This window comes from Nicotiana attenuata, chromosome 7, assembly GCF_001879085.1.
Source record: "Nicotiana attenuata strain UT chromosome 7, NIATTr2, whole genome shotgun sequence".
In the NCBI taxonomy this organism is placed as follows: domain Eukaryota; kingdom Viridiplantae; phylum Streptophyta; class Magnoliopsida; order Solanales; family Solanaceae; genus Nicotiana; species Nicotiana attenuata.
In genome coordinates this window covers 20,582,326-20,598,165 of record NC_031995.1, presented here as the reverse complement: position 1 = coordinate 20,598,165, position 15,840 = coordinate 20,582,326, and the positions used below count along the sequence as shown (strand labels likewise).

General features: G+C 41.5%; 1 protein-coding gene across 1 annotated transcript; it reads left to right on the top strand.

Moving 5' to 3' along the window:
- LOC109229884 lies at positions 13,347-14,869 on the top strand. The gene is made up of 3 exons (XM_019395433.1): positions 13,347-14,072; positions 14,175-14,506; positions 14,755-14,869. Exons 1-3 carry the CDS (start codon positions 13,347-13,349, stop codon positions 14,867-14,869), a joined length of 1,173 nt encoding a protein of 390 aa, XP_019250978.1.

The window sequence follows — 15,840 nt, the reverse complement described above, 5'->3', positions numbered from 1 at the left end:
ACTCTTGGGACTACTCTTGGCGGTGGCGGAGGAGGGTCTGGAATAGGATTGTTGTCATTGGCCTGACGGCCTCTACGTGGAGCTTGAGGTACGGGAAGCTCATCATGATCAATATCTTCTACCTCCTCCCCCGCCATGGCATTGCCAAGAGGGTCATTAGCATTTAAGGCCATAGTACCTGAGTGATCGACACAAACAAAATTAGTAAACAAGAAGGAAAGAGAAGCAAAACACAAAACGAACTAAACAGATAGTCAACACCGTAAGCTCCATGGCAACGGCGCCAAAAAGAGATCGCTTCCAACTCGAAGCTTCACCAAGGTAGGAAGAGCGGGTCGCAATAGCTTTTACCCGAATAGAGGTCGGGATCGATTTCCTCAGGGAGCTAGTAGTGGAGTTGATTTTCTGTCTAGTCTAGAGATGTGTTTGTACTCCTAATGTCACTTCAAACATTCTTGGTTTCTGATTTTATAACTACTATGATAAAACTAATGATTAACGCTAAATTATGCTACTAGAATATTGCTAACTTGTATCTAATGGGAAGAAAGGCACTAGGGTCGTGACACTACCTAGGTGGCTAATTGACGGGTAGATGTTACTAAGGATAGATTGACATATTTGGGGCTTATGCTATAACCGTTGCACAATTGTACCCACTCTCACACCTCTCAGTAGAGAGAGTGATTTTGCCCAATTGACTCTCTCGAGACCAATTGGGTAGGCCAATTAGATCAAGCAACTAGGGTTCAAGTAGGGTGATTACTCTCTCGAGATTTAACCCGTTAATTGGGACTATCATTTCTCATGAGTCCATCCCAATTCCTTGTTGGGTCAATTTTGGGGTCATAAACTCTCTTTCTCAAGAAGAGTCAAACCCACAAAGCTTGAATCAGTGTTTGCAACCACCAATTCTTAAATAAAAACATAAAATCAACCCAAATAACAAACACCCATAATCAATCTAACCCTAGATGGCAACACCCATCAATTACCCATACTAGGGTTGAGCCACAGCCCTAGCTAATGGGTTTAGCTACTCATGCTTGAAAGAGAAAATGAAGAAATAGATGAAGGACTAAGCATATTAATTAATTACTAAGAAGAAATCACACGAATCTATCGTAAAATTAAAGCTAAAGTGCAAAAACTGGCTACAAAACCGAGTCTCACGAGCGCAGCTATCTCTCGAATACCAAAAACTTCCCTAAAAATGGTAAAATGTTCTATTTATACTAGGCTGGAAAAACTGGACAAAAATACCCCTGCAGGGTCAGTGTGGGTCGTACAAAAAGGACTGCGGCCGCACTGGCTCTTAGACTTCACATTTCTGCTTCTCTGAACTTGAGGACCGGGGACCGCGTGGAAGTGTACCGCAGCCGCGGAGGGAGTTGGCGCGTTTTGCACATTATGGACCGCGGACCGCATGGCTGGAACACTGGGAATCTTCACTTTCTGAATCTCTGCTCCGCGGACCGCGCCAAAAGGTAGCGTGGCCGCGAAGCAACCACCGCGGACCGCATAACGAGTACCGCGGCCGCCTGGACTTAAGCCCAAATTAGTCAAGTCTCTAAACCTCATGTCCGCAGACCGCACAAAAGAGTAGTGCGGCCGCGGAGCCTGACCGCGGACCGCACAAAAGAGTAGTGCGGCCGCGTAGCCTCAGCCTGATTATACCAACTCTCTGAACCTCCTAGTGCGGCCGCATTCACTTTTGCGCGGTCCGCACTAGGGTCTCTATTCCTTAGATTTCTTGGTCTTTAATACTTGAGCAGGTTTCACTCCTTTTGAGCCGATCTTTGACATTTCGTCACTTTGTCGATCAAACATGCAATCAAGCACAACTTGTGAGCATTTTGGGACTATTTTGTAGCGATTTATAACCAAAGCACAAGCAAGTAGGGGCATAAAACATGTTAAAATCCTAACTTATCAGTGGCGTATAAGTGAGGTGACTAGTACCTATGCGCCGCCATATTATTTGTTTATCATGTTCCCTTCCCCATTCCCAATTGATCATCTTCTTGCCTTGACTATTTCCTGCTTATTGATGCTTCTATGTCTAACTGCTTCCTGGTAGATGTTGTTTCTTTATTGAAAGTATTAGATGTTCCGTAGTTTCATGGTGTTGCATTATTGGTTTAAGCTGGTTTGCCGGTATTTCATAGTATATTTCGGTTGGTCTCGCTGTGTAGCATTAATTGATGAAGTTTCATAATTGTTTAGTTTTCCGTTTGCATTGGTTTGAGGCATTAATATGGTGGAGGGTTTTGAGCTAAATTGTGAAATACTTGTTCTTATTGTGTGACTGTGTCACGACCCCAAATCTAAACTGGCCGTGATGGCGCCTATCGTGGTACTAGGCTAGCCAAATTTACTGAAAATATCATAAGGTTCCCATTTGATACATAAATTATCCTATGTTTTATAATAATTTCCACTTTTAAGCATTTCAAAACAATAAAAATGATCAGAACGTCTAAACAAATCCCCAACATCTAGAGTCAACCGTCATGAGTATCTAAGAAGTGATACGCTCTAATACTAATTCTCTACTACAACAAATGTGGGAAGTAAAGTAAAATGACAGAGGAGGAAGGAGAAAGAGTAGGCTGCGGACGCCGAGCAGCTACCTCACAATCTCCGACAATGCTCCAAATAGGGTAGCTCAACTATCGCTCTGCCCCGGTACCTGAATCTGCACACAAGGTGCAGGGAGTAACGTGAGTACGCCAACTCAGTAAGTAACAACCATAACTAAAGACTTGAGTGCAGTGACGAGCATTTTTAAAGATCATGTAAAAACCATATAATAAGCAACAGTAGAAGTGATTAAACTCAAGTCGGGAATCTACATTCCGAATATTTCATAAAAACTCAAGTTTTTCCGTTTAAACTCGTATAAAACATTCGTTCAACATTTATCAAAGAGGCTCAGTGTAAAGAAAAGTGAAAACAGTAGTTTCATTAAAATATCAGCCCTCCGGACACAGTGTCACTCCCAAATAAAGCATCTCGGGCAAGCCTCTCAGTCACTCGTGACTCTACTCTCATAAGTCAATGCTCACACTCAGCACTCTCACTCAACAGGTACCATATAACAACCGCTGCGGCATGCAACCCGATCCATAATAGTAACTCGCTGCGGCGTGCAGCCCGATCCATAATAGTAACCCGCTGCGGCGTGCAGCCCGATCCATAATAGTAACCCGTTGTGGCGTGCAGCCGGATCTATAATAGTCGACTACGCTCACTAGGGGTGTACAGACTCCTGGAGGGGCTCCTACAGCCCAATCGCTATATTGTTGCAGCATGCAGCCCGATCCAATATATATCACTGTGGTGTGCAGCCCGATCCATATAATATCTGCTACAGCGTGCAGCCCGATCCATAACTATCCTCACAAACTCGGCTCTCGGTCTCACTCAGTCATCCTCACAAGCCTCTCGGGCAACTCATCTCAACTCACAGGACTCAGCCCAAAGTACCTCTGAGTATTCAAAAACGGTGTGATAATAGTGATAACAGCAACAGGTATAAAGCATGAGTGAGTTCATAAATTCTTCTATCAAAAATAGTGTGAGAATAGTGGGAAAAAAACCCTGAGGGTCTAAATAGGTCGGCACAAGGCCCCGAACATGGCATACAGCTATAATAAAGTATAAATCTCTAAAATATAGGATATCATATGGTTTCAAATCAACACGCGGCTTAATAGTCGCTACGGGACGGACCAAGTCACAATCCCTATCGGTGCACGCGCACACGCTCGTCACCTAGCATGTGTGTCACCTCATTTATCAAAACAATATGAAATACTGGGGTTTCATACCCTCAGGTCTAGATTTACAATCGTTACTTACCTCAAACCGGCCCGAATACTACTCCGCGATGCTCTTGCCTCTCGAGTCGGCTCCCAAATGCTCCGAATCTATTCAAAACCAGATTAATAACTTCAAAATATGCTAGGGAGACGAAACCCATTAGAGAATTATCAAAATTAGGCACAAATCCCGAAATTGGCCAAACCCGACCCCCGGGCCCATGTCTCGGGATTCGATAAAAATCACAAAATCGGAATCCTCATTCTCCCATGAGTCCATACATACCAAGAACATCAAAATCGGACCATAATTGCCCCTTCAACTCCTCAATTAAAGTCTCCAATCTCCCATGCCCTAACTTTCCCAATTTTGAGTTTAAATCCAACTAATTTCGGGTTTAATTATAGAAATCTACCTAGAATCGAGTTATGAAGTCAAAAATCTTACCTCCAAGTGTTTCTCCTTTGATTCCTTCTTTAATCTCTCTTAAAAGCTTCAATTCCATCCAAAAATTGTGAAAAGTGGGCTAAAAATCGCGGAGATTGCTTTTTAAATATTCTGCCCAGGTCCTTGTATGCGAACACGGCCACAGCCTCGCGTTCGCGAAGCGCAAAGTTCCACTGCACAATTTTCCTCTTTCGCGAACACGATCTCTATCTCGCGAACGTGGAGCTTCAGCTGCCCAAAATTACGCGAACGCGTCTCCACCATGCGAACGCGATGGGCAAATCTCTGGCTGCCCCACTTTACCTCTTCGCGAACGCATCATACACCCCGCGTTCGCATTCCTTCCACTAGCCAAACCTTCACGAACGCGGGCCTACTTTGCGTACACATAGAACAAAAAGGCCCCAGCCCCCATAACCCTTCGCGAACGCGGCTCCACCAACGCGAACGCGAAGAAGAAACTCTACAACCAACAACCAGCAAAAATCTACCAACTCTTAAGTCCAAAATTTGATCCGTTAACCACCCGAAACACACCCGAGGCCCTCGGGACCTCAACCAAACATACCAACACGTCCCATAACCTTATTCAAACTTTGTAGAGCCTAAGAAACACCCAAAACAACACCCATTCCAACCCCGATAGCTAATTTTTCACTGCCAACCTGAAATCGCCAAAAACTCAATTTCGCCAATTCAAGCCTAAACCTACTCCGGACCTCCGAAAAATATTCCGAACTCACTCCTAAGTCCCAAATCACCTAACGAAACTATCCGAGCCATAAAATCTGCATTCCGAGGTCGTTTACCAAATAGTCAACTTCCGGTTGACTTTTCTAACCATAAGGCCAACTTAAGAGACTAAGTGTCTCATTTCTCACCACGACCACTCCGAACCCGAGCCAACCAACCCAACAAAACACACAAGAGCTGAACCACACAAAATGAAGCAGAAATAGGGGAAATGGGGCTAAACTCTCGGAACGACCGACCGGGTCGTTACATTCTCCCCCACTTAAACATACGTTCGTCCTCGAACGTGCCCAGAGTTATTTCAGAAACCATCAAATTGCCGTGAAATCCTACCATACACATATCCCGGGGGTGATCCCACGTCGCCCCATCCTATATAGGTCCAATAGCACAACACAGTTGAAATTTCGAAATCCAACCTGACCCATAAACCTTAGAACCAAATTCCCACTTCTGAAATAATTTACAAGATCAAAATTCCACAACTATAAACTGAATAAGTCTGAATATGCTGAATCAAGCCATATACGTAACCCCAGATGTAATCACATAATATACCGCATGACTCAAACACTCATAGCGATAACTCCTAATCGCAATAGCTGCTTAAAACAACCCAATACCGGTAAATAACCTCTTATCAAGCAAAGCCTCGCTTTAACACTTTCATATGGTGCCGATGATGAAAGAAACACGTAGAAACTAGCAGCCATTCGTCCGATCAGTCAGTCATGGAACTCCCCTTCTCTGACAGGAAATACTGCAAAGTTTCTAAGCCGATCAGCATCAATACCATCCAGAGCCATAACTTGTGCAACTCATGCACTCAATAACAACATCTCAAGAGTTCAAATCATAAAATAAAGAAGATTCACACGAGAGGACTATTCTGCCACTAACAATTACCATCACAACATCATCCTAAAAGCCTGGCACACATCGTAAAATCAGAACACACGAATCTGACACCAAGGAGCATACCTCTACATAACTCCGCTGCAATGCATGATCCCATCCAAACGTTGGTCCACATGAAATACTTCAAGCCACCTTGCTCAAAATCAACAACCATGCGCAATCCAACATTAAGTACTCGAAGTGCATTGCCATAATCATGGGGAAATAGGACGATACCATGCCACACAAACCCGTAAGAACATAACCAACACGTCTCAATCCCGCAACACCCAATTACCCACCTTACTCAAATCTAGCTATAAAGCCTAACTAGAACCGCACCATATGTGCCTATAACCAACAATCACAACTCCCCGCAACCCCGAAGGGTAACTCATAGATCACTCCAGAATACGAATAAACTCAATGATAGACAAAGGGTACATCCCTTAACAATAGCAATTTGGAGTCAACAACTCCGACCTGGTGTAGAACACACCCCATACTGGCCTACCAATAACCCTAAATCAACTTGGGTCACCCGCAACATATAGATAACTCACCGAAAGTTCACAATGATTGAATCATGGTACATACTAACATCTGACTAGCTTTGCTCGCATCTTCACAGTTCACTACCACAAAATAACCTGTTTATGAGAACTCTCAGTCTCGAAGTCCATGAAGCGCATGAATCTCCATATCTGATCCCATCTCCACCGCTCGAATATATAACACCTCTAATACTCAATCATTCCACGAGGGATACCCCTATAATTCTTCTGTGCCACCAAACAACCTTGAATATCAGCAGTCGATCCAACAAGAAAGCGTCGCAATACCAATGAAGTACCCTTAACTCTACACATTGCCCTTTCTGAAATGTATACCCTCATCAAGCCGCCCAATAGTGATATCATCTACCTAGTCGTCTGAAACTCCCGATGTTGTCTAAGAATTTTTTTTTGACCTTCCTTCCAGAACTGAACCGTGACCTCACATATGCAAATCTCAACTCTATCCAACATACCGCATACGCCATGCCATCCTAGGACAAATATGGGAACTTCATGATCCCTTCTGAGGCACAAGCTACTACGTACTCAACTAGCCAAGAACTTTCCATTTGATCCCATCTAGAAGAAAAATCATTATACATCATATGATCCTCGCGCTAGTAGAAAATATACATCTCTAATCGTGGTAGAAACCATCAGGAACTATCTGAATCCCATTTGTACAACACCAAACCGTCAGGATTGAATCTTTCTAACTCAACCAAGCTACGCAGGTCACCAAAACCCAAGAGCATTGCTAAGAAACACCTGTAAAACTCATTTCCTCATAAACACCCAAAGGACTAATCATACCCCTTACCATGTCGATCCGACGTACTACCAAGCTGTCCTATTAATCCAAGTTCCTTCTGACTTACCTTCGAATTGATACTTCTCCTTGCCATAATACCGCAATTCTAAACCTAGACTCACCACACGAGACCCAAGCATAGGACTGTATCGTTTAAGGCTCGTAAGCCGCTAAATACTCTCTCAAATATCCCCAAAAGTGACATTCAAAATACTTACTCTGAAGAGACTTCCTGCGAATCTGAAACCATTACCTTCATTTTCCTGATACTTATAGATAGAATCCAAAAACACCACAAGCCTTGACACCCTCCACGTAAATCTCAGTTCTAGCCCAATTCACACCTTGAAGATCCTCAATTGCTACATATAACCTTGAATCCGTCAGAACCATTCTCGAGAGTCATCCACTCTACGCAAATTGCAATTACACTGACCAAGCAGACAGAACGATCTGACCCTATTTGCAAACCACATACTAGGAAAGTAATCCACACATTTGAAGCAACAAGCAAACTCATACTGCACACACTACACTTTTTACAATTACAACTCAATCATTCAATAAAGTCCATTTACCCGTAGAGTACATTACAACCTGTATCGAAGAATTCCATTACTCGAGTCATTCCCAGACTCCACCTCTGCAGGTCATATCTGGTTCACCAATATACCTCGAACCGACCAATACAACACATAATCGTGCCATCAAATCATCATTAACGGGCTCCCCCACTTGGCTCAAGGCCAAAGATTCAGGACCAACAATAACTCACAATGCCCATACGCTATAACTGCCACCATACTGTGGTGAGATTTAACTAAATCCTTCATAAGCTCATATGACACAAACCATCTAATATCCCAAATCGAATGCAAATCTTGCATTCACCATTGCAACAGTAAATGCCAACTCCCACAAGCGACCTAGCTCAAATTGCAACAAATATCAATTACTGATAAAAGAGGACTTGCTACAAAACTACCTAAGGGTCACACAACCTCAGAACACCCCGCGGGAAATAACCCCCCTCAAACTGATATCATCTCTATACCCTTCGAAAAATCATAACTATCACGCAATCACTACACCCTTCTGCATTAAAACACAACCAATGCCTAACCTCGAGGCATAAACATACGCGGTATAAGAACCTGAAGCTGATGGCAGAACTAACACCAGAGCTGAGGTCAAATAAATCTTGAGCTTCTGGAAGCTCTACCCACACTTGTCTGACCACATGGATACCCTCACTAGACACCACGTGTCCCAAGAATGCTACTGAACTGAGCAAAAATTCACACTTGGAGAACTTTGTATAGAGCTTCTCCTCCCTGAATCCTTATAATGCCATCCTCAAATACTGAGTATGCTACCCCTGGCTACGTGTATATGCAAGGATTCCATCAATGAATACTATAACAAAGGAGTGCTAGTACGGCTGGAATACACCGTTAATCAAGTACATGAACGCTACTGGACAATGGTCGGCGCCAAAGATATCACCAAGAACTCATAACACAATAGAAAGATCCGCTTCACTCCACAACTAAACAACATAAGAGGTCTTCCAATACACTCACAATTCGAGGCCATATGCCAACTCCAGACATAAGTCAAACACTCAATAGTTCTTGCTACATATCCAGCCCATCCTTTTTTGACACAATCAAGCAATATGACCACCTCTCACCCTCAAATCATACTCACCACATAGTCATCTAGTCATAAAGTCCCGTCAATAAGGACACCAACGGACATATAAGTCCCCAAATACATGTGCTCACACAACAAAATCTCAGCACTCAAGCCACAGACAGAATCCGTCCTCAAGTCCTCCAGACTGGCCCATTATCAACATGCTAAAACTCGCATCTCATCCATGGAAGTCATAAGTCGTCGATGCACAGCTGATACCAAGCACTCACGTGCGCATTCGAATACATGAAAGGAATTCAAAGAGTTACGCTTTTGGCTGAATAAAATGGATTTGCGCGACAAGACTTCAAGAATGTGAGATTTTTCCTAAGGGTTCTGTATCCTCTCGAAGATAAGTACAGACGTCTCTGTACCGATCCGCAAGACTCTACTAAACCTGCTCATGACCGGTGAGTCCTATGTAACCTAGGCTTTGATACAAACTTGTCACGACCCCAAATCTAAACTGGCCGTGATGGCGCCTATCGTGGTACTAGGCTAGCCAAATTTACTGAAAATATCATAAGGTTCCCATTTAATACATAAATTGTCCTATGTTTCAAAATAATTTCCATTTTTAAGCATTTCAAAACAATAAAAATGATCAGAACGTCTAAACAAAGCCCCAATATCTGGAGTCAACCGTCATGAGCATCTAAGAAGTGATACAGTCTAATACTAATTCTCTACTACAACAAATCTGGGAAGTAAAGTAAAATGACAGAGTAGGAAGGAGAAAGAGTAGGTTGCGGATGCCGAGCACCTACCTCACAATCTCCGAACAATGCTACAAATGGGGTAGCTCAACTATCGCTCTGCCCCGGTACCTGAAAATGGTGAAAAGTGGGCTAAAAATCACAGAGATGGCTTTTTAAATATTCTGCCCAGGTCCTTGTATGCGAACGCGGCCACAGCCTCGCGTTCGCGAAGCACAGAGTTCCATTGCCCAATTGTCCTCTTTCGCGAACGCGAGCTCCGTCTCGCGAATGCGGAGCTTCAGCTGCCCAAAATTATGCGAACGCGTCTCCACCATGCGAACGCGATGGGCAAATCCCTGGCTGCCCCACTTTACCTCTTCGCGAACGCATCATACACCCCGCGTTCGCATTCCTTCCACTGGCCAAACCTTCGCAAAATCGGGCCTACTTCGCGGACGCATAGAACAAAAAGGCCCCAGCCCCCATAAAACTTCGCTAACGCGGCTCCACCAATGCGAACGCGAAGAAGAAACTCTGCAACCAAAAACCAGCAAAAATCTGCCAACTCTTAAGTCCAAAATTTGATCCGTTAACAACTCAAAACTCACCCGAGGCCCTCGGTACCTCAACCAAACATACCAACACATCGCATAACCTTATTCAAACTTAGTCGAGCCTTCGAAACACCCAAAACAATTCCAAAACACCAAAATCACATCGGATTCAAGCCTATGAACTTTAAGATTTCTAAATTTCGCTAATGTTGCTGAAACTACCCAAAACACGTCCACACATATCCAAAATGACACTACTAACCTGTTCCAACTTCCAGAATTCTATTCCGACCCCGATAGCTAATTTTTCACTACCGACCTAAAATCGCCAAAAACTCAATTTTGCCAATTCAAGCCTAAACCTACTCCGGACCTCCGAAAAATATTCCGAACTCACTCCTAAGTCACAAATCACCTAACAAAACTATCCAAGCTATAAAATCCGCATTCCGAGGTCGTTTCCCAAATAGTCAACTTCCGGTTGACTTTTCTAACTATAAGGCCAACTTAAAAGACTAAGTGTCTCATTTCTCACCACGACTACTCCGAACCCGAGCCAACCAACCCAACAAAACACACAAGAGCTGAACCACACAAAATGAAGCAAAAATAGGGGAAATAGGGATAAACTCTCGCAACGATCGACCGGGTCGTTACAGACTGGTTATTGTTTGGTGGGATCGGGTTGCACGCCGTAACAAGGAGTAATAAGGATGGACAGGTGGGATCGGGTTGAACACCGCAACAGGAGGAATAAGGGTGATATATTGAGGAGTAATAAGAGCGGACTGGTGGGATCGGGTTGCACGCCGCAACAGGAGTAATACAGGTGAATGTTCATGTTGTTACTGATTATATGGTGGGACCCGGATGCACGTCGCATCATTTTATTGTTTGCGTATTCTACTTCTACTGTTATTTTATTCTGTAGCATTGAAATTCTCTTAAGGATTGGTTATAGCTGAGTACTGGCAAGATAGCTGGGTTCCTTATTTATTTACTGCAAGTTACTATTTCATTTTGTTTCGTTCTCCCTTTTTGCTTTATTATAAACTATATGCATGTTATATTATAAACGCCCCGCCGTAGCCTCGTCACTACCTCGTCGAGGTTATGCTCGGCACTTATTAGTATATGGGGTCGTTGTACTGATATTGCACTCTGCACTTTCTGTGCAGATTTTGGAGCTGATTGTGGCTGATCGAGAGGTCGGTTGCAGGCATTCGTCCAGGAGACCCAAGGTAGTCCTGCAGGCGTCGGCAGGTCCTGCCGTCCCCTTCTATGTTATACATTTTCGTTTTATTTTCTTTCGAGACAGATGTACTTTTCTTTCCAATACTTGTAGATATTCATAGAACGTTCGTGGATTGTGACACCAGTTCTGGGTGGTAGTAATAGTTCATGGTTAAGCAGTATTTATTTAATTCCGCATTGGTGATCACTTGTTTAAAACTGTGTACTTGTATTCAATTAATTGTAAAAGAAAATAGTTAGCTAAATTTTAATGTTGGCTTGCCTAGCTGGTGCGATGTTAGGCGTCATCACGGTCCCGACGGTTGAGAATTCGGGTCGTAACAAGTTGGTATAAGAGCATTAGATTGCTTAGGTCTCACAATTCACGGACAAGCTTAGTAGAGTCCGGCGGGACCAACGTGGCACCAGCAGTATCTCAGGCTGGAGGAGGAGCCCAAACTCCTGCCACTCATACTCCGGAGCAGATGGCTCCCTAGTTTCAGACCCCAGCAGCTCATCCAGTTAGGGTAGTTCAGCCAGTTACTGCAGCACCGCCCATTAATGGGGCAGCTACGTCCTTCGATGCTTGGGCGAAGTGCACAAATAGCCACTAAAAGCAGCTGCTTTTATTTTAAAGCCAGTGTTTTCAATGTATTTAGGCTTTAGCCACTACTTTAATAAACTTATACCTAACTGGACGAAAATACCCTTCTGGTATAAGTTATACCTACGCTTTTAATCCCACAGAACGAGAAGCAGCAGCAGCAGCAGAAGCGTCGATCGACACTTTGATCGCAATTCTCTTCCAATTTCAAAAATTCAACATTCTCATCCAAAAAATCGACATAGATAAACAGTAAGGTATACTTTCATGTGTTTCTGTCGATTTTTATTTCGATATAGTTACGACATAGATAAACAGTAAGGTATACTTTCATGTGTTTCTGTCGATTTTTATTTCGATATAGTTATACTTTTTTCGATTTGTATTGATTTGATTATATAGTAGATAAGAATTTGATTTTTTTTGAATTTCTGGATTGATAAAGTTAAGGACATCGCCTCCTATGATAATTCTATAAAAGTTGAGCACATAATATTAAGGACATAGTGTCTTCATTTTGGAAATTGAATTCAAAAATTAAGGACACAATGTCCTTAACTTTGATTCCACTGTTCTCATTTTGCAAATTGAATTGAAAAACTTAAGGACACAATGTCCTTCACTTTGTTGCTGTTCTTCTGTATACTAAGTCCTGAAGTTTGAGTTTCAAATTGAAAAAGTTAAGGACAGGAAGTCCTTAAGTTTGAATTACAGATTGAAAAGTTAAGTACATGAGTCCTTAAGTTTTGACTTGCAGGTTAAAAAGTTTAGGACAGGCAGTCCTTAACTTTTAATTCCAAGTTTAAATGTTAAGGACAGGCAGTCCTTAAGTTTTGACTTGCAGGTTAAAAAGTTTAGGACAGGCAGTCCTTAACTTTTAATTCCAAGTTTAAATGTTAAGGACTGGCAGTCCTTAAGTTTTAATGTCTGGTTCAAAAGTTAAGGACAGGCAGTCCTTAACTTTTAATTCCAAGTTCAAATGTTAAGGATTGGCAGTCCTTAAGTTTTAATTCCAAGTTCAAATGTTAAGGACAGGCAGTCCTTAACTTTTAATTCCATGTTCAAATGTTAAGGACAGGCAGTCCTTAAGTTTTAATTTATGGTTCTAAAGTTAAGGACAGGCAGTCCCTAACTTTTAATTCCAAGTTAAAATGTTAAGGACACTTAGTCCTTACCTTGGTCTTGCACTTACAGTACACCTGTTCTTAATTATACAAGGATTGCTTTATAACGTATGTCCTCAGTTTCCCAATTCTCTTGACTTGCAGGATGGAAACAATATGCATTATAGTTGCTTTTAATGGTAGATGGACTGAAGACTATAAATATCTTGATCATCAAACAAAGCTTTTTCTAGTACCTGAGTCAATTCGGTTTGAAGATTTCACTAAACAGATCTTTGAGCTTATTGAATTGGATAGAGAAAAGTTTGAAGCAGTGATATGGTTTGATATCAACCTTGGAACAAGCAAAGGAATGCTTGTATCCAAAGATTTAGATCTTCACACATGTATAGAGTTGCTAAAAACTCATTCACTCTTCAAGAGCTGTCGTTTCATAGTTGATATTTCGGAAAGAGTTTTTGCATCAACAAGCAATGAACATGTCAACACAGAAACTCAACATGACAATCAAGACAAATGCCAACAGATAATGAAAATAGATATGGTTGAAGCTCAACCATTAAATGAAGAGGTGCTTCAAACATTTGATTCTATTCAAGTAGAAGGACAAAGCATTATAGAGATTGACGACGAACAAGCTTCGGGTATTCAAGTCTTAGAGAGTGCACCGGTAATCGAAGAAGTTGCTGAAAAAACCTGTACTCAAATAACTAGACGAAGATCAAATTTGAAACAAAAAGAATCCCCAACTACGATATTAAGAGAAAATGCTTTGTTGGATGAAATAAAAGTCGGATCAGTATTTGACAAGAAGAAGAGTATAATTAACTGTTTTTCCAATATAGCAATCAAAGGACATTTTGAATTCAAGGTTGTTAGATCAAGCTCAACAAGATATTCGTTGACATGCAATGATGATAGGTGTTGTTAGTGTGTGCGTGCTTTCAGAATTAAAGATTCAACACTGTTCAAGATAGTAAAGATTGAGAAAAAGCATGACTGCTCTGTTAACACTATGAAAGCAGATCAAAGGCATGCTACTTCAAAGTTGATTAGTGGTTACATTATCGACAATCTTCGGGACCCAAGATTTGAAGTTACACCAGCTTTTGTCATGGCAGAGATGCAAAAATTGCATGGACTAGACATTGGATATCACAAGGCGTGGCGTGCTATTCAACATGCTTCCGCTTTAATAAGAGGAAGTCCCGAAGAGAATTATGAATTATTGTCTTCATACTTGTATATGATGACAAGTAAAAACCCGGGAACTTATACTAACATAAAGATAGACGACAACAACAGGTAAACAATTTAGGACATGCTGTCTTTAACCTTGTTAACTTTTGAGTTTTAACCAGAAGTTGAGGACTGGCTGTCCTTAAGTTTTGATCTTGTAATTCAAAGTTAAGGACTGCCAGTCCTTAAGTTTTGAACTTTGAAATCAAAGTTAAGGACAGCATGTCCTTAACTTTATAACTTGGAAATGTAAGTTAAGGACTGACTGTCATAAACTTCAGGTATTTTAACCTTGTTTTATATTGTATTTTCAGGTTTCTTTATATGTTTTATGCATATGGATCATCAATAGCTGGTTGGAATCATTGTAGACCAGTGATTGCTGTTGATGCAACTTTTTTAAAGTCAAAATATCGTGGTGTTTTCTGAAGTTTCCTAAACTTGCAAAATTCATATGTATCCTTTACAGCAATTTTATACAAAAGAACACCACAATTTCTTTACAACTCCTTTGGACAGAAAGTTTCATTTTCACTCTCATAATCATCGCCAACATTTTCTGGTGGAGTATCATAACCAGAATTTCGTTTCCATTCACCATGTGCCCAAAGATTTGCAGCAAGTTCTTTTCAAAAGTCTTTTATGTCTTCGGGTTGGAATTGCTCCACGTCCTTTCCAATCATCAGCAACTCGACATATTTGATCAGGAATGCACCACATCAGTCCTAAGAGAAATGTATGATATGTAGTGAATTAAACAATAAATCTAAAGTACATATAAATAATATAACAAATAACAACACGTACGATCCATTTTGGTGTGGTGATCTTTGCCACTGTATATCAAATTTGTTGAAGACATTCCCAAAAGACTTGTGATGTTTGTCAAACTGTGCGAACTTTAGCAAGTGGGGGATCATGCGTGCATACATTTCCATGTGTTTCATTCCTGCCTCATATGGCTCACTGTATATGGAATCGTATACATCAATCTTTTTCTGATTCAAGTCCAATACCCCCAACAGAAAGTGTGTCAGAGCATTATCATCTTCAGAAGGAAGCCGACATGGAAAAAAGATTTTGTCAACCTCTGTCCAAGCAATTCCACATCTAAGGCTGTCCCCCCACACATATAGTGTCAGAAATAACTGATCATCACCAGCACACCAAAAGTCATCAGTAGCATCTTCACTGAAATCTTTATACACAAGTACCATATAATTATCAAAAAGAATATCAGTAGTTGTGCATCGAAAAGGATGATCGCGAGGGTGGTAGCATTCCTTCTTTCTCAGATAATATAGGGCAATGTCAATATGCTTCATAAAAAGGCAAAAAATAAAACAAATCCATCAGTCATAAAATAATTAAAAAATGATAAATTAAGAATAGAAAAAATA

Coding starts and splice junctions, on each gene's coding strand:
- LOC109229884 (XM_019395433.1), top strand. CDS start 13,347: ATGGAAACAATATGCATTATAGTTGCTTTTAATGGTAGATGGACTGAA. Junction 14,073..14,174: donor AAGGACATTTTGAATTCAAG/GTTGTTAGATCA, acceptor ACACTGTTCAAG/ATAGTAAAGATTGAGAAAAA. Junction 14,507..14,754: donor AAGATAGACGACAACAACAG/GTAAACAATTTA, acceptor TTGTATTTTCAG/GTTTCTTTATATGTTTTATG.